This window comes from Lepisosteus platostomus, chromosome 17 (genome assembly GCF_059453375.1).
Source record: "Lepisosteus platostomus isolate fLepPlt1 chromosome 17, fLepPlt1.hap1, whole genome shotgun sequence".
NCBI classification, from domain to species: Eukaryota; Metazoa; Chordata; class Actinopteri; order Semionotiformes; family Lepisosteidae; genus Lepisosteus; species Lepisosteus platostomus.
Window position 1 is genome coordinate 4,751,742 of NC_142627.1, and position 19,049 is coordinate 4,770,790.

At 44.1% G+C, this 19,049-nt stretch overlaps 1 protein-coding gene across 1 annotated transcript; it reads left to right on the top strand.

The window, feature by feature from the left end:
• Positions 1-2,319: 2,319 nt before the first annotated feature.
• capn8 (calpain 8) lies at positions 2,320-18,524 on the top strand. The gene is made up of 21 exons (XM_088610361.1): positions 2,320-2,573; positions 5,397-5,466; positions 8,416-8,534; positions 8,678-8,811; positions 9,381-9,549; positions 9,867-9,950; positions 10,718-10,803; positions 11,202-11,276; positions 11,571-11,731; positions 12,018-12,187; positions 12,501-12,512; positions 13,369-13,580; positions 13,726-13,762; positions 14,225-14,290; positions 14,826-14,883; positions 15,075-15,139; positions 15,926-15,994; positions 16,371-16,449; positions 16,625-16,741; positions 17,137-17,195; positions 18,012-18,524. Exons 1-21 carry the CDS (start codon positions 2,337-2,339, stop codon positions 18,033-18,035), a joined length of 2,103 nt encoding a protein of 700 aa, XP_088466487.1. The 5' UTR covers positions 2,320-2,336; the 3' UTR covers positions 18,036-18,524.
• The last annotated feature ends 525 nt before the right edge of the window (positions 18,525-19,049 follow it).

Here is a 19,049-nt window from a genome sequence, read left to right on the forward strand (position 1 = left end):
ACATTTATATTAGAATTTAAGACATTGAATTATACTTGCTTTGTCAAAGTTCTTCTGGATAACAGTTTTGATGATGATACCACAATGAACATTTCCAGGGTCTTTTGTTTTTTATCTTTTCTTAAATGAAATATTATAAAATGGGTCCAAATCAGGAGTGACACCACTGTTTCACCATTAAGACCTTCATCATGTTCAAGACCTTCATCAACTAACAAGACCTGTCTTGCCCACTTATTGGGTTTCTGTGTGTGTCTCACATATCCCAAACATTTCCAAACACAGGGTAGCCTCCTCCCAGGGTTTTGAAGCAATAGCTCTCCTTAGGATTCAGAGGTACAACCACAGCTGTCTCACCTCCAGCCCATCCCCATCTTATCCCCTGTCTGTAGTTTGTCTGAAACCATGATTGCTGTTGCACAATACTGGTCTTCCCACTGTCTTTCTGCAACAATATGCCTCTGAATGGAGCACCACTTCAAATCAAGACAGGGCTCTGTAAGGAGAATCGCTCCTCCTCACTCAGACAGAAACGCTACTCTGACCACCCTGCCCAACTCGCCGCACTTATCGTGCTGCAGTGGCAACAGTGTTGATGGGATGAATGTTTATCTAGATTTTTTCTCAAAAGAGATGGCAAACAGTGCAAAAGATCATCAAAAAAAACCAAAACTCTCTTTTTGAGCACTAAATGTATTCTTGACAGGCCAAATCGCTCACGGAGCACAAAACTGGTCATAACCGGTCAAACCTTCCTCCACATTACTATCCAATTTGTCACCCACAGTTTCAAAGCTTTGCTTGCTTGCTCTGTCACTTCTCCCTCTGGTGCAGTGCGCTCCAGTGCATGTGGACTCTGTCTCCTGACAGCAGGTGCAGAACTCTTGAAACCTCCACTTCCTGGTTTTAAATTGTCACTTCACCAAGTGGAAGAAGAAAATCAGTCAGGAGACAGTGATGAACCAGGAAGGGGAAGGTTCTGATGTCTGTGAACCTCTGCTGACAAGGAAGAGAGCAGAGGCTCTGTTATGTGCTACACCAGAGGGAAAGCAGCAAGGAAATGCATGAACATTAGATTGTGAGCTTTTCAAATTGAGAACGCAAGTCTTGTTTTGAGCCGGAAAGCAGTTTAGCTGTTAATAGAGAGGACAACTGAAGGAGAAGTTAAGTTAGAGCTTAAAGAGGAGTGAACGTTTATCATTATTTTGGAACATTGCACCTTATCAACTTAATAGCATTGTTGCATTGTTTTTTTAATCTTACAGCCATGTACGTGTGTCTGTTTGCCTGTGATCCTCCCAGTAAAGGATGCTTGCTACCATAATGGTGTTACAGCAGTTATTTGTCTGAGTAATAAACATTTGCTGAACCTATAGGGTGATTTGAGAGGTGGGAACAATGCTGTCTTTACTGACTGCAGGTCAGCAGACCTCTTAGGCTCTGCTGATGGACCCTGTCTGAGTGCTTCTACAATAACCTAACAATCACACATCTGCAAAGTGACCTATTCCCAGAAACCTCCACTCTCTATGGCCTTGAGGCAGAATGGGGAAGCAGAGTCTCCCACATAATAGTAGGGAGTGGCAGCTCGCGTGACTCACTTGTTTATCCTGTCTGTCCATAACGTCTGCTTTCTCAGGTCTGGCCCCCACGCTCATCCCTCCTGTTCTCCTGTCCTACTGTCGAGCAGATGTCTGGCTTTTGTTTGATCTCTTTCTACTGTACTGTGTCTCCAGCCATAGGTCTGTTTTGTGTGTCTGATGTCTGAAGTGTGAAGTGGCAACTCGTACCTTGAAATTAATGTGAAGATGATGATCTGATGATTTGTCTCTATGGAAAAAGTCAAAGTTTCTTCTTTTGGTGCATAGTATTAGATAGCGAGAGGTTTGTGCTCTGTTGGTACAGTACAGTCGGAGGACTGGGGTGTGAAGTGAGAACTTTATCTTGTTATAAAGTTCCTGATCAGGGATCTTAGGGATCGCGTGGTCAGTTCACCCTGCTGGAAGTCAGTGTGGGAAGCGGGTTCCTGTTCCTGGACTTAGTGACTTTGGATAAAATATAAAGGGACACCTTTAGCTTTGGAGCAGCCTGCCCAGAGTACTACTTCCTTATTCTGTGTAGAAGCATCACCAGCAGAGTCTGCACAGGCTCTGCTCCTGCTTTTCCTTGTGGAGACCGGCACAGGGCAGTCAGGGCTGCCCCTCCCTTACCTTCGCTAACTCCTCCTCAGGCTCCTGAGAGGGATTTATAAGCAAACACATGCAGAGGAGCAGAACGGCTGACACCAGTGGCGACTGCTGCTCTCTCTCCCGCACACAGACACACAGGACCAAGGCATGGCAGGCATCGCCTCACACCTGGCCAAGAAGAAGGCCGTGGAGGAAGGGCTGGGCAGCAATGACAATGCAGTCAAGTACAACAACCAGGACTTCGAGTCCCTCCAGAGGCAGTTCCTAGCAAAGGGGGTCCTGTTTAGTGATGAGACATTCCCTGCTGAACCTGAGTCCCTGGGCTATAACGAGCTGGGCCGCTACTCGTCCAAGACCCGAGGGGTGGTGTGGAAGAGACCCAAGGTAAGAGAGCTCAACAAGTTCAGTCTCGGGATCTGCTGCTCATGGTAGATTGTTGCCCTTCGGTTATGGGTCCCCGGGGCATCACATGCTGTTTCTTTTATTTTGTACATTTTAATTCATCTTAGGGAATGGATCTGCCCTGCTCAGGGCTGTCTGAACAAATAAATTCAGTTACTGTAAGTGTCATTTGTGGTGCTGTTTGTTATTGTGCTCCTTTGTGCACAATAGTGGCAGCAGCAGTAACAATAGTTTTGTTAATTAATATGACTGATGACTTTGCCCACAAAACCTTGCAAGACGTACAGTTATGACGTACTTTTGACTCCTTTCATCTTGAATGAAACAGGGGCTTTGAGAGCTTTTGCTTGGTTAATGAGGTGCCGAAGCTGCATTAGGGTAACCTGGTCCCTGCACCAAGCTCAGTGTGGCTTGACCTCATGAAAGTTCAACGGTCATCACTGGACATATGGGGCATGGTGCAATGTCTGAAACTGGGGAGAAGACTGCCTGAAAAGGGACAGGAGCACTCACAGGTGTGCTTCAGTCATAGGCAGCCTCTGCTCCTCCGACAGGTGTACAGACAGGTGTACAGAGCTCAACCTCGCCTGTAGCAGGGTCTCGCGGACCCAGTCCTCTGGGCACACTGGCTGTTCTGGCCTTTGTTCCAAGTGAATTTTCAATTCTTCATTAAACACTAGGCTAACATCACTGTTTATTTTTTATTTTGTTAAAGCTTTTAAAAACTTCATCCCTGAAATGTTGTATCTTACAACGCACTGCTGTTGCAGAGCTGAAAGCAATAATGAAAAAGCATTATGAAACAAATCATAGACTGGGAGCTCACCTGAGGCACATGTCCATAGGCAAAGAGTGTGTGCCTATGACTGTGCCTGGCACGGGTCACTCTGCTGAGTGTCTATGAGCAAGGCTGTTTCCATGGTAACTATCAGGGAGCGAAAACGTGTCGTTTTAATTCACCTCATTGCTCTGTGCACAATCCAACAGATTGTCTGAGAAATATGCTTTTATGCTTTCAGTGTTCCTCAGAGCCCTTAAGAGCCCTTATGAAAGGCTGGATTCCTTCATCTTAGTCTTGTGATCAGGGAATTCTGCTTGCTTTGCTTTTAAAAGTTGGTTGAAGAGACAGAAAGTTAGAAACATAGAAAAAGTAACTCAAACTAAAAAGTCCTGGGTGCTCAAATAAAAGAAAGCATTAGGATTCTTACTAGAAATCTATCAGGATTTTTTTTAAATACTGTGCACTGTAAAGAAAGGGGTGTATCAGCTGTAAGAAAATTTATTTTGCACCAGCATTACTTTCTCTCCAACATAAAGACCTTTGCAGACTCTAGAATTACACAGTGACGCCAGCTTTCTCTGTCCTGGAGAAGAAAGGAACTTATGGCTCTGGGATTCTTACATTGTGAACGGTTTAAGACAGGATTTGGGATTTAAATGGGACCTTGTTTAAATTTGCATAGGTGTAGAGCCATTGTGCTCCTGTTGTTTGTACAGAGGGAGGTGGTCTGAATATGCAGCTGAGTCCTTCTGCGTGCATGTCAAGAATTTGCCACATCAGGTGGCTTTGCTTGATGGAGGATAGGCCTAATAGCATGGTTATATTTTTAAAGAAAATCACATTTCAAAATCATGAAAAACTGTATTTCTGTGCATCAGTTTTTAGCCCTTAGCTCATAATTTTATTTTCTGGCCTTGTTATTCTTGCTGAGTATGAAATGTTTGGGGTATTTTGGTAACTTTGTTTTAACTACCCAACCACTCAAGATGGAAAGCCTTCAATCTGTTGTGTTCAGTTACAGATAATTTATTGGTTGAGAAATTATCTGAAGGGATTAGGCTTCATATGAAAACAAAGCCATTCACAGCAGAATCATAAAGGAAGAGATGAACTATCAGAGCCTCACTGTCTCCCTGTGAAGTGGTAACAGGGAAGTGTACTGACACACCTGGCACTGTTTGTCCTATTATTACCCAAGGTCACCCTGACAACTCTGACCCGGTCTGTCAGGATCAGGTTTCCTGTAGGAGTGTGCACACGCACATACAGCACACACACAGGCGCATGTGCACACACATACACAGACACACACACAGGCACACACACAGTTCACACACATACACACAGGCACCCATGCACACACATACACAGACAAACACACATACACATACACAGGTACATGCACAGGCACACACATACACATGCACATACACGGGTAAATGCAGATGCACACGCAGGTGCACACACACACACATGCACAGGCACACACACATGCGCACACACACATACACAGGCACATGCTCACACAGACATGCACACGCACAGACACACACATACTGTACACATACACATGCATATGCACGTACACAGGTAAACACAGATGCACACACAAATGCACACACATATACAGACACACATGCACACTTACACAGGAACACACATTCACACACGCAGACACGGACACATACAGTACACAAGCACACATAGACACACACACAGGCACAAACAGACACAGAGAAGAGGTTGAGGCTAAATTCATATTACTGTGATCAGGCATCCTAAAATAGTCATTTATAAATTAAAAACAGGTGTTACTGTTTCTATTCTTATTATTACTTTGTTTTTTAAAGTTAACGTACATTTGTTCAGTTGGCTGTTCATCTAATTCATTAATGCATTTTTCAGGTGTTCACAGTTAAATGTTGCATGAAACAGAAGACTTTATCTCAGACTTTATATTACATTAGTATCATATATATTTTTAACAAATCTTAACATGGCTTTTTAAAATTGCCTCTTTGCAGGAGCTGTGCTCAAATCCTCAGTTCATCATTGGAGGAGCGAACAGAACAGACATCTGCCAGGGAGCTCTGGGTGAGTTGAAGTGCCGCAGACAGGCAGGTTTCTGGTGTCAGAGGTACTTGGGCAGAGGAGGGGAGCACTGGGCAGCTGTTTGATTAATCTGATACTCTGGGTCGCACAGCTCAGAAGATCCTATAAGAATGAGCTACTGTCTAACAGCAGCCAGTGGGAATTGTGCAGAGTGTGGCTGTGACAGGCCTGGTAGAGCTCCAGTCCAGCAGGCTAGTTCGCAGGACTGCAGCTCTTTGGTGCTGGAAATCTGCATCAATGCTGGGGAGAGACTCAGGTGGTGATGTGAATCTGGGTGGGGTGTCAGTGTAGATGACCCAGGCTCTCCACTTGGAAGCAGCTACAATTCCAGTTAGTGACATTATATACTTGCTTTGCGTACTGTATAAAACTAGTGTCTAAATTATTGTAATTTGATAAGGGATCCATATGGAAAGCAATATGTTATGTTGTTGCTCTTGAAGAAAAAAGAAAAAAAACTGACATTCACAATTGTCTATCAAGGTAACTGTTCCTGCCCATTAGTTAAAAAGAAGCAAAACCCAATGCAGAGTGTGTATGCATGTGTGCATGTATGTATATGCGCATATGTGTGTGTACATGCGTGTTTTTGCATTCGTGTTTCTGTGTGCTTGCATGAGTATGAATGTGTGTGCATTGTGCTTGTGTGAGGGTGTGTATGTGTGTGCTTGAGTGTGTGTGCGTGTGAGTGAGCGTGAGTGTAATACTATAACTTGCCTGCATCTAAAATACAACGTTATCCAGCTTCAGTAGTGACCCAACCTGTCCAACTGGGTTGTGATGCCCCACGGTAACACTTGAATTCTTATTGGTTATTTTGTCTTGTCCTCTGTTTTCCACAGCCCTTTGTACTTTTTAAACCTGTAGTCTAGGGAGCCTCTTCACCCAAATCAAGGAAAGAAGCCATGTTGACAAGGTTATGGCTCAGTCGCAAAACATTGCATTTCTAAATTAATTACATTTCCTCAAGCGCTGCGTCAGGGAAGTGCTGCGTCTCGGCTCTTGCATTTAAAAAGACACAGCAGCCAGCTGGTTTGGTAGCGCCCCCTGCTGCCACTCACGGGCAGAGCTGCAGTTTTGGATGTACAGTATAATGATGTATTTTTCCAAGCAAAAACATCAGAAGCCAGTTTCTTGTCTAAGGCATATTGTTCTGCATGTCTTGTGTGTCAGCTGACCAGATTGAAAATACAAAAGAGATCTGAGCAATTTGAAGAATTTTTAGAAAATATTTCTACTTTAGAAAAACGTAGTATATGGCAGTTTCTATTGGTTTATTTATCTTGCGGTCTACAGGTGGCTGCTAATGTTACTTGCTATTATGATCACTGACTGTGGCGGGCAGAAGCCTCCTGCTCTGTGTACACTAAAGCCCCCTGAAGGGAGAGAAGGCTCCTGCTTGCCCCAGTCGCCATGGGCGGGACTGGACACTGCCCATCCCGCTTCAACAACCAACACCTCCACAGATATGTGCCTGGCTGCACCCTGTTCAGATTCCTTACACAATGGGAATGGGAATGCTTACATGAACTTTTAGAAAAGGAAAGAAAGAGGCTTTGCCATCCCTTTTAGTTGTATTTCAAGCTCTTTTTTAAACTTTCTATAGCCTGGCTTGACCACAGAAGGGTTGAACTAGTGGACGTTAGCATATCCTTAGCACACACCCAGTCATACAAGCCTGTGTTTGCCTTTCTGTTCTTACATGGGTGTTTGCAGAGCCAGCTCACCTGATCTCTTTGCATCTGAGACTCTATCTTGTATTTTCAATGGCTTGAAATAGTGTGTAATAGTGTAAGAATGATTATGGACAGACTATGCAGGCAGATGGAACACACAGCACTCCCTGCACTCAAAGTGCCCACTAGCTCACTTCCAGGCTACAGAGCAGGAGCCCTGACAGCCACACACACTCATGCACTCATATCAGGGTCACAGAAAGACAGGATCTGTCCCTGTCCAAGTCCCTCTACCTGTCCCTGTCCCTCTCCCTGTCCCTTTCTCTGTCCCAGTCCCTGTCCCTCTCCCTGTCTCTGTCTCTGTTTCTGTCCCAGTCTCTCTCCTTTTCTCTGTCTCTGTTCCTATCCTAGTCAGAGTCTGAGTCTGAGTACCAATTAATCTCCCTCTCCCAGTCCCAGTACTTAGAGGCCATGGAATGAGAGCTGTGTAATCACAGTCCTGTCCACACTCAGCTGTCCTGGCAGATATAATGTGTTTCAGAGGCTCAAGACACTGCAATACATTTTCAGCTTTGAGATGACAGATTTAAACATTCCAAACATTTTTTGCATGAGCACAGCACAGTTTGCTATAGCAGTGAGACTGAAACTAAAATTGAGCAACAAAAAAATACAATTTACAAGCAGAAATAACTATCTTATGTTATCTATGTGCAACATGTCAACAGTCACCAATCACCCCGTCAGTACAGCAGAACAGTGCAAGTGGCACTATGATCTTCTGGCTGGAGAATGCTAGTGTGCATATGAGAGCGTGTCTCCTGTCAGTGTGACATGCCTGGACATTAATCACATGGGAACCAAGAGCACATGCTCTGTTCCACTGTTTGCTCTGCTGTGTAAAATCCTCTGCCTATACCCTCTACCTGCTGATGAGCATTGACAAGTTAGCCCTGCAGTGGCCTATCTGCCCACAAATAAAAAAAGGCTGTTGTTTTGAAAGATAAATTAGGAAAGGTGAAAAGGGTTTAACTTGTTTTATGGTATAGATAGATTTTAAATGAATGTTTTTCTCTAATTTGGTTTCAAAGCTTTAACATATTTTTCAGTTTTGTATTCTGTCAGCATTTGTCTCACTAAAGAATGATTACCTTCTGTTACTAACTGCAAAAGGCAACCAAAAACTGAAAAGACTTGATCTGGATTCAGCCCATCCAGATCTGCTTAGACTGATGTCTAGTTCTGGTTCCACCAGGTGACTGCTGGCTCCTGGCTGCCATCGCTTCCCTGACTCTGGACGAGGAAGTCCTGGCTCGAGTCGTTCCCAGTGGACAGAGCTTCGACGAGAACTATGCCGGGATCTTCCACTTCCAGGTAAGGCAAGGAAAAAAGCAGGACAGGCAGTGGAAGTGGAAGAATAGTGGTTTATAATTTGTAGTCAGGAACCCCTGAAAACCCTGTATGGTTCATGCATGATTAGATAGCCATCAAGTGACTTGCTGTCTCCCTGCCCACAGTTCTGGCAGTACGGAGAGTGGGTGGACGTGGTCATCGATGACCGGCTGCCCACCAGAGATGGGAAGCTGTTGTTCGTCCACTCAGCCGAGGGCTCAGAGTTCTGGAGCGCCCTGCTGGAGAAGGCCTACGCCAAGTGAGTAGTCCTCACTGGGAAAGTTCCTGAGCAGTCCATTTTTGTCTCTTGAAAAGAGCCAGCAATACACATGTTCACTTTTCAGAAAATAGGAAACAAATTCTGTTACTGAGTGAAAAAATCTTAAGAAAAGAATAACGAAAGTTTTGTAATTTTCCAGCTAGAACATTCCCGATTCAGATGGTGCTTCAAAACTGCTGCATGAAACTATTTCAGCCTCTGAAAAGAAGCACACTTGTATTTCCATGCAGGAAGTGAGATTTTCATGAAGGAAGTGAGCTGGGCAGACAGTCAAGGACATGAGTAAACATTTAAAGGCTGGTCTTGGATAACAGCTGAACCATGAATTTGAAGCCCTGTTTGCAAACAACTAATTTTGCTGTTTGTTTTCTCCTGTCACATCGAAGAAAAAGAGAAAACTCAGTCCCTGTTTTTTGTTTTTCATGTTAAGACAGTATCCCAAATTAAACCTTCCACAAATGGCTGTCTTGTCAGATGACTGTATGACCCCACTCTCAGGGTAACTCAAAGTAAACATGTCTGTGTTGTGCTGGGCTTGTCTCCTGCAGGGTCAATGGCTCCTATGAGGCTCTGTCTGGGGGCTCCACCACTGAAGGCTTCGAGGACTTCACCGGGGGGATAGCGGAGACGTACGAGCTGAAGCAGGCCCCCCCAAACCTCTTCCAAATCATCAAGAAGGCCCTGGGCCTGGGCTCTCTGCTGGGCTGCTCCATTGATGTAAGTGCGCCAGTGCAGTGGCTGAGGCCAAAGTCTCAGGGCTCAGATGATTCAGCAGGGAAATCCTGACAAACAGCACAAGTGAAATGGGCTGGGCTCACAAATGGAGGACAAAGAGGCTGAATGTGTTTGGACAGCATGGGCTCAATGTGAACTCTTTTAATACCAGCTGTACAACATGAGGGGTGCTCCATTCTGCTGTTTTAAATATGTTATGTTTTCTTTCCAGTGTTTGTACTGGTTCTGTAGTACTTGTCCTGAAGTGGCTCTGGTCTCACCAGCTGAGCTCTGACACTTCACTCTGTCTTCCTGTCCAGATCACCAGCGCCTATGAAACTGAGGCCGTGACCTCTCAGAAGCTGGTGAAAGGACATGCGTACTCGCTCACTGGGGCCGAGGAGGTAGGGCCACACTGCCAAGCCCGTTCTGGTGATATCGGACCCCTCTCTCTCACAATCCAGCTCAGACCTCAGGGTGGCTTGGCTGCAGGGCAGACAAAGGTTTAGAAGTGTTTGCTGTGATTCTCTGGGGTAAAGACAAACCAGAAACACAGCAGGGAAAGAAGAGGGAGTGTCTGTGACCATAAACGACAGGTTCTGAAAGTATACCTCATGCTCCTTCTGTAGTACTAAAATATCCTGAATGACACAGCTGAAATATGTGATTATAAGATTTTAAATACATTTTAGGCACACACATATTTTATGAACTGAATACGTATACAGTATATGTATTGAAATGATTTTAAGAAATTTAGCTCGTTATATTTTCAAACACATTTTGAAATGATTAATATTACATTGTACATGCACAAGATACTTAGGACTGCTTTCCTTATACTGTACTTCTCTACACATATTAAAATGTGTAAAGAACTTAAGAGGTTAGGACTTAACACGTCCTAACACTCATATCATTATTAAAATACCTGTAAGGAAACAGAAAAGTTTATGAGATATGTCTGAAATATATTTATACTGTACTGTTATTTAAGTATGTTTCATTAACAGATTGATACATGCATTGCAGACTGCGCACGTTTAAGTATATGAAGTGTGTAATTAGGATTGGAGTTCAAAAGATGTATTTTCAGGCCACTTATTGAGGCTGTAATATACCGTGTTGAGGCTGTAAAATAAGCCTGAGCCTGAGTCTGGTTTCTCTCCAGGTGAACTTCAGGGGCAGTACGGTCCAGCTGGTGCGGGTCAGGAACCCTTGGGGCCAGGTGGAGTGGACCGGGCCCTGGAGTGACAAGTAAGGGCTTCTGACACCACATCCTGGGACAAGAGCCCAGACCAGAGTGCGCTACATGCTGTACAGGACACACTGTCTTCACAATGACTGGACTGGACTAGTGAACTAGTGGTGCTTGTCAGAAAGTCATAATGCCAAGTAAAGTAAGAATCAATCTGAGCTGAGCTGAGCTGAGCTGTGGAGTATCAGCTGCCAAGCTGTCATGATTTCAGCTCAAAGATGGTTTTGAGCTGGATAAATCAATGAATATATAAATATGCTCTGTTTTATATATAAATGTGTCTTCTACAACAATGTCCGCATAAAGACAATTTCTGCCTGAGATTTCATCTCCATGCTGGTCCAGCTGTGTCACTGTAATCATCAGGCTCTGATTCAGCCCCATTTCCTCTTGACAGCTCGCGGGAGTGGGACTACATTGACCCGAAGGAGAAAGCCCAGCTGGATAATGCTGCAGAAGATGGAGAGTTCTGGTATGCAGTGTCCAGTGTCCTGAGGCCTGTTTGTCCAAGCACTAAGGCAACTGGAACAACAGGCTTCAGAATCATTTGACTGGCAAAAATACTTTTTGAAATTGTGCTGTAAAATAAGTGCACCAAGCATCTCATACAAGACAGCTGAGTAGACAGTTCCAAAGAGCTATAAAGAAAATGAGAATTGGCCAGTTCAGACCTTGGAAAAATGGGAATTCTAGGATGTTTTTCAAAGAACCCTTGTAGGCAGCTTCTTCCTCTCCGTAGTTGATCTGCGGTTTCTATTTTGTGTAGGATGTCTTTCTCTGACTTTGTGAGCCACTTCTCCCGACTGGAGATCTGCAACCTGACTCCGGACACTCTGACCGGCGACGATGTGCACAAGTGGAACCACTATCAGTTTTCTGGGATCTGGAGTGTGGGCTCCACAGCTGGGGGCTGTCGGAATTACCCAGGTAGTTTGCTGTGCTCAGGGAGAATGTAGCCTTTATTAACACAGGCTGTTTCCTGCTGTGACAGTCCACTCGCTGAGGTGTGACAGTGTTGTTATTTTGGGACACTTCTAAAGTTTATCAGCAAAGTGGAACATTTCCACACAACTCACCAAAGTATCAAAGTTATTGTCTTGATCCAGAGTAATAAAAAGCAGAGAGATCGCAATGGCCCTGAATGAAGAATCGTTAGAAATTGTTGCTTTCTGAAAGAAGAAAATACCACAGTCTGCCTTCTCTGTCTCTCCAGCCACCTTCTGCTCCAACCCCCAGTTTGCCATCAAGCTGGAAGAAGTGGACGATGACCCCCACGACGGTGAGGAGGGCTGCACCTTCCTGGTGGGGCTGATGCAGAAGGACACCAGGAAAGAGAAGAGGTTCGGGCGTGACCTCAACACTGTCGGCTTTGCTATATATGAGGTATGGAGTGTAACTGTCAAGCCTGTGTGAGAGCTGTCCCTGCGGTCTTTGAAAACATTGCACATGGGACCCACATACTAGATCACATATTCTGTTTTTTAAATATTACGTTGATTTTTTCTTTAAATATTGTCAAAGTTCATCGTGGTTTTGCTATATCCTGCTGTAAACTGCCATGCCAGTAGTAGAGCAGAGAAGGGAGTCCATTGTGACTTTTTTCGAAAATGTCACATTTGAAAGAAGAGAACACTTTCCCATTTGGAAGAAGAAGAGAAAAGACATTAAGAAGTGCTGTTTTGATTTTCTTTTTCAGGTTCCCAAGGAGGTACGTACAAGGGATGGGAGCTTGAATCTAACTTTCCTAAGTCAGTGTGAAACTCTTTGCTTCTCTTCACTGAAGGTAAAATGCAGAGGAGACTGTAGATGGTGGTACTAAGTAAAGGCTTTTCTAAAGAAGAAGGTTTTGAGTCTGTATTTGAAGAAGTTTAGAGAGGGTGACTCTCTGATATCCTTGGGCAGAGAGTTCCAGAGCTTGGGGGCATAACAGGAGAAGGGTCTGTCACCCCTAGAGTGTAGATGGGCTTGGGGGACAGTTAGGAGACCAGAATTAGAAGAGCGAAGGTTGCAAGATGGGGAGTAGGGTGATTATTGGTCAGACAGGTACTGAGGTGCCAAGCCACGCAGAGTCTTATAGGTGAGCATGAGGATTTTAAAGTCTACATGGAATTTGACCGGAAGCCAGTGCAAGGACTCCAGGATAGGAGTAGTGTGATCATGTGCACTAGACCTGGTCAGGATTTTGGCTGCTGAATATTAGACATACTGCAGTTTGTTCAATGTGGATTTAGATACCCCAGGGAGTCGAGCATTACAGTAGTCAATTCGAGAGAACACAAATGTGTTGATCAGCTGTTCAGCCACAGTTAGTGATAGCATAGGGTGTAGTCTAGCGATATTTCTGAGGTGAAAAAAGGTCGGATGGATAAAGAGAAAGGTGTACACTGCATTGCCGACTAGACTGCGCACAGCATATGAGGGCAAATCAAACGCAGTGTGAGGCTGAGCTCTTCAAAAGATCTATATGCTCAGAGGGCAATCCTCTTACCTGTAAACTGACAAGAACAGCCCAACTTGACTTTATTCGCTGAAAGGAACCTTTGCTCTTCCTGGTGCCGAAACAGTACAAGGGTCGCACGAACATCCACCTGGGGCCCGACATCCTGCTGAGGCAGAGGGCTGTGGCCACGAGCAACACCTTCATCAACCTGCGCGAGGTCTGCAACCGCATGAAGCTGCCCCCGGGGGAGTACATCATTGTGCCCTCCACCTTCGAGCCGCACAAGAAGGGCAGCTTCGTCTTGCGCTTCTTTTCCGAGAAACAGGCCACTGCCAGGTCAGGGAACATCCCCGAGGATTAGCCAGTTAGGTTGGGCTGTAAATACAACCACTACGTATCTATTTAGTTTAATGCTCAGAGTTTGATATACTGTACTTGCCATATGTTAATGCCAGGACATTGTTTCTTTCTGCTCTTGCAGCCCCATGGATCATAAGGTTAAAGCAAAAATCCAGGAGGTAAGCAGCCCTTTCATCATCTCTTCTGATGCGGTGCAGCTTGACTGAGTGGAAAGAAGCAGCCACACATGTGCACCGGCCGACAGCAAGTGTCAGCCGCTCCGGTTTTCTTGTATTTGTTTGGGCCTGATGTCAGTGAAGAGCAATACCCCATTCCGCCTGCATAAGGACTGATGCTGAACTGGGGAACAGGCTGAGCAGAGAGAAGGGCGATATTCGTGTTGTTGGAAAAGGTCACGGTTCAGTTTTTAACACCAGCTCTGAAAACCTGAGTGTAAGATGAGCCATTTTCCATCTCCTTCACTCTGCTTCTTGGTGTCTCATTATTCATACTTGAGATCATTCCAGCAGCTCTCTGAGTGTTTTCTGTGTTCGTCTAGCCAGGCTGCCATCAGAGCCAAGCCAGCAGCTCTTTTCCTCATTCCTCCCTCTTAGTCGCTGTATGTTACTGTATCTCCACAGCCCGAGGCCCAGGAGAATGATGTGGATCCCCACTTCAAGCGCCTGTTTTCACAGATTTCTGGAAATGTAAGTTCTTACATTTGCAATGTTTCTGATCGAAGGGAACAGACTATTCCCACTAGCGCATTAATTAGGAGGGAACCCAGCTTTTGTTTCCCCAACAGTGCTGTGCCCCTATTTCCAGTCAACACTGGAACACCCCTATTTCCAGTCAACACTGGAACACCCCTATTTCCAGTCAACACTATTACTGGTGTAAAGGCCTGCTGTTTGAGTCCTGAATGTTCATGTCTTTACCTTAAGTTTGTGGATATTTTTGGTACCTTGATCCTTTTTCCTTGTTGTTGTCCAGCTCTTCCTGAAGCTGCCTTTTTATCTGACGTTAAGGACCAAAGATACAAACAAGGGATTAATGTGGCTACTCTCTTTCCTGAACAGCAATGTCTTGTATTTGAACTTGGTAACAAAAGCTAAACTCTGTATTCACTGTGGTTTTGTAAGGCTACACTACAGAATTGTACTCTTTAGGTGCCCAGACATAATTGGTGTAATGTCATACATATTTCCTGATTAACCTTCAAAACCTTTTTTTCCTCCATAGGATTCTGAGATCTCCGTCTTTGAACTTCAAGAAATTCTGAACAGAGTTGTGTCCAAAAGTAAGCATCACTTTCAGTTAATGTTCTTTGAGAAAAGGGTCATGCTCCTGACTGGGTTCGACAGAGAAATCCAACCCTGTGAACGGTCATGACTGGCCTGCTAGGGATCGACAGAGAAATTTAACCTGTGAGCGGTCATGATTGGCCTGCTTGCTGCTGCTCAGCACTTGACTTCTCTGCTGCAATTCTAGGAGCTGATATTAAGACAGACGGCTTCAGCCTGGAGACCTGCCGTCGCATAGTCAACCTCTTGGACGTATCCTTCTGCAGTCAGGAAAATTCATCCTAAACATAGATGCATTCATGTGAAGTTGTGTCTTTTATTGTTTTTTTACATTTGAGTATAATTGTATGATTTCTTGCAGTATAATGTTTAAGCACAAGTATAAGTTTGTTGTTGCTTAGTTGCTCTTGCTTAGGCAGTGTGGTGCAGCTGTTAGTGTTGGATTGGACTCCCTCAGCTCCCTGCCGCAGAGGCTGCTCTGCCTCCAGGGGGCCTGTAACACGGTAGTGTCATTGGTGTTTCAGAGGACACACAATGGATTGGTTGTCTTCACATGATCCATCTCTACTATGGCGTTATGGGAGCTGTAGTTTTCAGCTGAATTGTCTAATGATTAGCTTCTTCAAAACTTTGAGATATAAATAGACCAATATGGATGGACCCCTCAGCCAGTTATTCTACAAGAACTCCCCTTCTGAGCATAAAACACTATGGGTTATAGATTGCAAGCTATAGCTTACCTTAAGCAGAAGTAACAGAACTCAGAAATTTACAATGCTTGAATAATTAGTAGGCAATTAATTCTATAAATGTTAGCCTAACAAAAATCTCACAAAACATGATGAGTACCAGCCACAAGTATGTGACTTCACAAAATTTTCAGAAAATCTGGTGGAACAGTTTCTAACACTTTGTGAGTTTGGATAAAATCCCGATATTCGATAAGACCTCCGTGTAACATTGTTGAAAGTCAACAGCTTTGTGTGAGCACCCTCATGAAATTTCACTACATGTAAAAATGACCTTAACTGTGTCCAGAATGACAGAACTGGGAAGCTGGGTCTGGTGGAGTTCCATGTGCTGTGGATGAAGATTCAGAAGTACCTGGTGAGCGCCAGACTGCTCCCCCATGAAAAACGGCACTGCGCTGCAGAGCTGTGGTGCCTCCCACTTTGAGAGTCAGTCAGCTCTTCGGACTCATTAAATAATTGACCTAAGACTAGTAGATCTTTCAAGATTAAAACAAAGTACATCATACAGGCAGGCATATTTTAAACTTCATACATTGTTTTGACTTTTAAAAGGGAAGTTCATGTGCATGTTATTGTTATTTTTCATCTCGATGATCTGGCTTCTCTGTGACATTCTGTATCACACTAAAGCACTGACTCATGAGCTCAGTGATCAAGAAAAGGACTGTCTCCTGAATCCACACAGAGGGAGTTTCAGTGTGTTTAGTTGAAACTGTATTTATGTCCCCCAGGAAATCTTCAAAAAATATGACTTGGACAGCTCCGGCACCATGAGCTCCCATGAGCTGAGAGCAGCTCTGCTAGAAGCAGGTAACTGGCCTCCAGTTTGTCTTTCCAGCTGTGATCAGAGCGCACCTGACCTCCTTTCATATAACACTTGGAAATTACTAACAATACACACTGCCTTATTTAACAAGCAGGGAGCTGCTGACTGAGGTGAACAGACGTAGCTGTGATCACTTCAGCTTCTTGTGTGTCTCTGCAGGGTTCCAGCTCAACACCACTGTGCTGCAGCTGCTGGTGAATCAATATGCGAACGCTGAGTACGCCATCGACTTTGACAGCTTCGTGGGCTGTCTGACCCAACTGGAGATGCTCTTCAGTAAGTCCGTCTTCATGCACGGTGACAGGCTTTACTGTTTTGTCACTGGAGACTGAGGAAACACTGTCTGGCCATTCTGGCAGGTGGCAGCAGTGTGCCTCGGTCCCAGTCCCAACTTGACAGCCTGATCATCCTTATTACATCCTGTGACACAGACCAATATATCATAAAGAAGACACCATTCACATCTGCGATGAAATAATACTTATTTCACTCACATTCCTTTTCATGCTGATGTGGAAGGAATGTTGCCTTTAGCTCATGTTTATATTTAGATAATAACCTCTTCACTCATACTAAAGGTCAGGGCACTGAACAGTAAATTAGTACTACTGCTCATGGAGATATCTTGCAAACATCATTCAGCATCTTTTCATGTTTTCTTTCCCAAACAGAGATGTTTAACACTCTTGACAAGGACAAGACCGGGACTGTGCAGCTGAACATGTCACAGGTAACGCACTGACTCCTAGTCCTGAATAGAGAGACAGGGGGCCTGAACTCTGTGCAACACCATGTCCGTAAGATGCTGGTCACCCCCGGCCCCAGATCAAAGGTCAGCCAGTGCAGGCCAGCAGGACCCTGGTAAAACACTGGGATGTATTAAACTACTGTTTGCTGTAACAAAGTTTTTGTTAGAGCCAAAAGTTTTGACTACCATGTTGGAAATGGCAGCAATCCATTTGTCTGTGAGCTTGTATAACATTGCAATATACTGAAGTCACGTAAGTATAATTAATAGTACACTGTTAAACAGCTTCTTAACAGTGACTAATTATATCTACAGATTGCCACACAGGGAGCAAATGAAGAAGGGCTATAACTACCTACAAGAAAAACATATTAAATATATCAGGCACTGGTATATTTACTGTATGTCTTTCCAGTGTTGGTGGGTTCAGTGCAACCCCAGACACACTCTGTGTGTGGTGCTGTAGGACTGTGCAATGGGGTCAGTGCAAGGCCAGGCAATGAGCAGGAATTCAGTACAGCCATGCTCTCTCACATCCTTACAGCACAATCTGGGGGCACTTTCCAGTCACAGACATACAGTATGAACTTCAGTATGAATCACTTCTGTTACAGCTTTATTGCACAGAGACATACATGTAATAATTAATATCAGCTCAGAAAACGTGGCTGTAAAACAAAATGGTCAGACTGTGTGCTGTGAAGCTCTTGGTGGCTGTGAGAGAAGGTGGGCTCACTGTCCAATAGATGCTGATGTGTCACTCATGGCTGACCTCTTCTGTCCTGTTGTTCCTTTCAGTGGCTGTGCCTGGCTATCAACTAAATCTCCTTTCTCCCGAAGACCATTCCCTTAATGCCTGGACACTCCATCCCCTTCCATTTCTACAGAATTGAGCTGGATATCACTGCCTTAAACACCTCTTAGGTTTTGTATGAATGTGAAAATTACCTCCTGGGGAATACATTTCATTTAGCATGCTTGTTATCTTGACTCTGAAACATAGCTTTATTTCTGGTGTGTGGTTTATATATATATAAGGACATATAAACAAGTGTACTGTATATGTAAAGGCAAATAACTTCCCTCCACTTGCTCTTTGACATGGAACTCAGAAATGACCTTCAGATCCATAAAGTATCAGCAGCCCAAACTGTGACTTTCAGTATTCCTGAAATAGGTACAGACACAACAGTACTACAAGTGAACTTTCAGTAATAAAAATAAATCCAGAGAATTCTTGTGTATACCCCAGTGATACACACTATCGGCAATGGGATTGTATTCTGTGAATAAAAGCAATGTTGTTCTTTATTCTGGGCTCTATTCCTTATCATCTTACTTTGAGAATGCTACCATTGCATAGACTTGTGCAGTCTTCTAAAGCCTAAAACTTGAATTTGAAACTAATTACCATCTGGAAACAAGTTTTTATAAGCACAAATAAATTTAATTTTGAAAATAGATATTTTGCCACTGTAATACTTATAAATTGTAATATTTCTCGTTTCTTCCTGAAATGTTCATTAACTGTGCTCTGGACCCACTTATTATTGTTGTTATTATTAAAGAAGATGATTGATCACTTTGTGCTAGGTGATAAAACATAAACGCAGTCAACATTTGTGTGATACGTTAAAAATGATTTACATAGTGATCACTGTACATTATTCATATCTAAGTGTTGTTAGCAGACGCGCACTCAGAGCACAGGAAGGAAGGCACACGGTCATGTTTTCCAGCTGTGAGTGACTCAGTCTGTGACAGGGGCGCGGCACGCGTGCCCACGGAGAAAGACTGGTGCCAATTACTCGATTAGACTGTTAGGGTGGGTCAGCG

Coding starts and splice junctions, on each gene's coding strand:
- capn8 (XM_088610361.1), top strand. CDS start 2,337: ATGGCAGGCATCGCCTCACACCTGGCCAAGAAGAAGGCCGTGGAGGAA. Junction 9,951..10,717: donor CGCTCACTGGGGCCGAGGAG/GTAGGGCCACAC, acceptor GTTTCTCTCCAG/GTGAACTTCAGGGGCAGTAC. Junction 15,140..15,925: donor GCATAGTCAACCTCTTGGAC/GTATCCTTCTGC, acceptor AACTGTGTCCAG/AATGACAGAACTGGGAAGCT.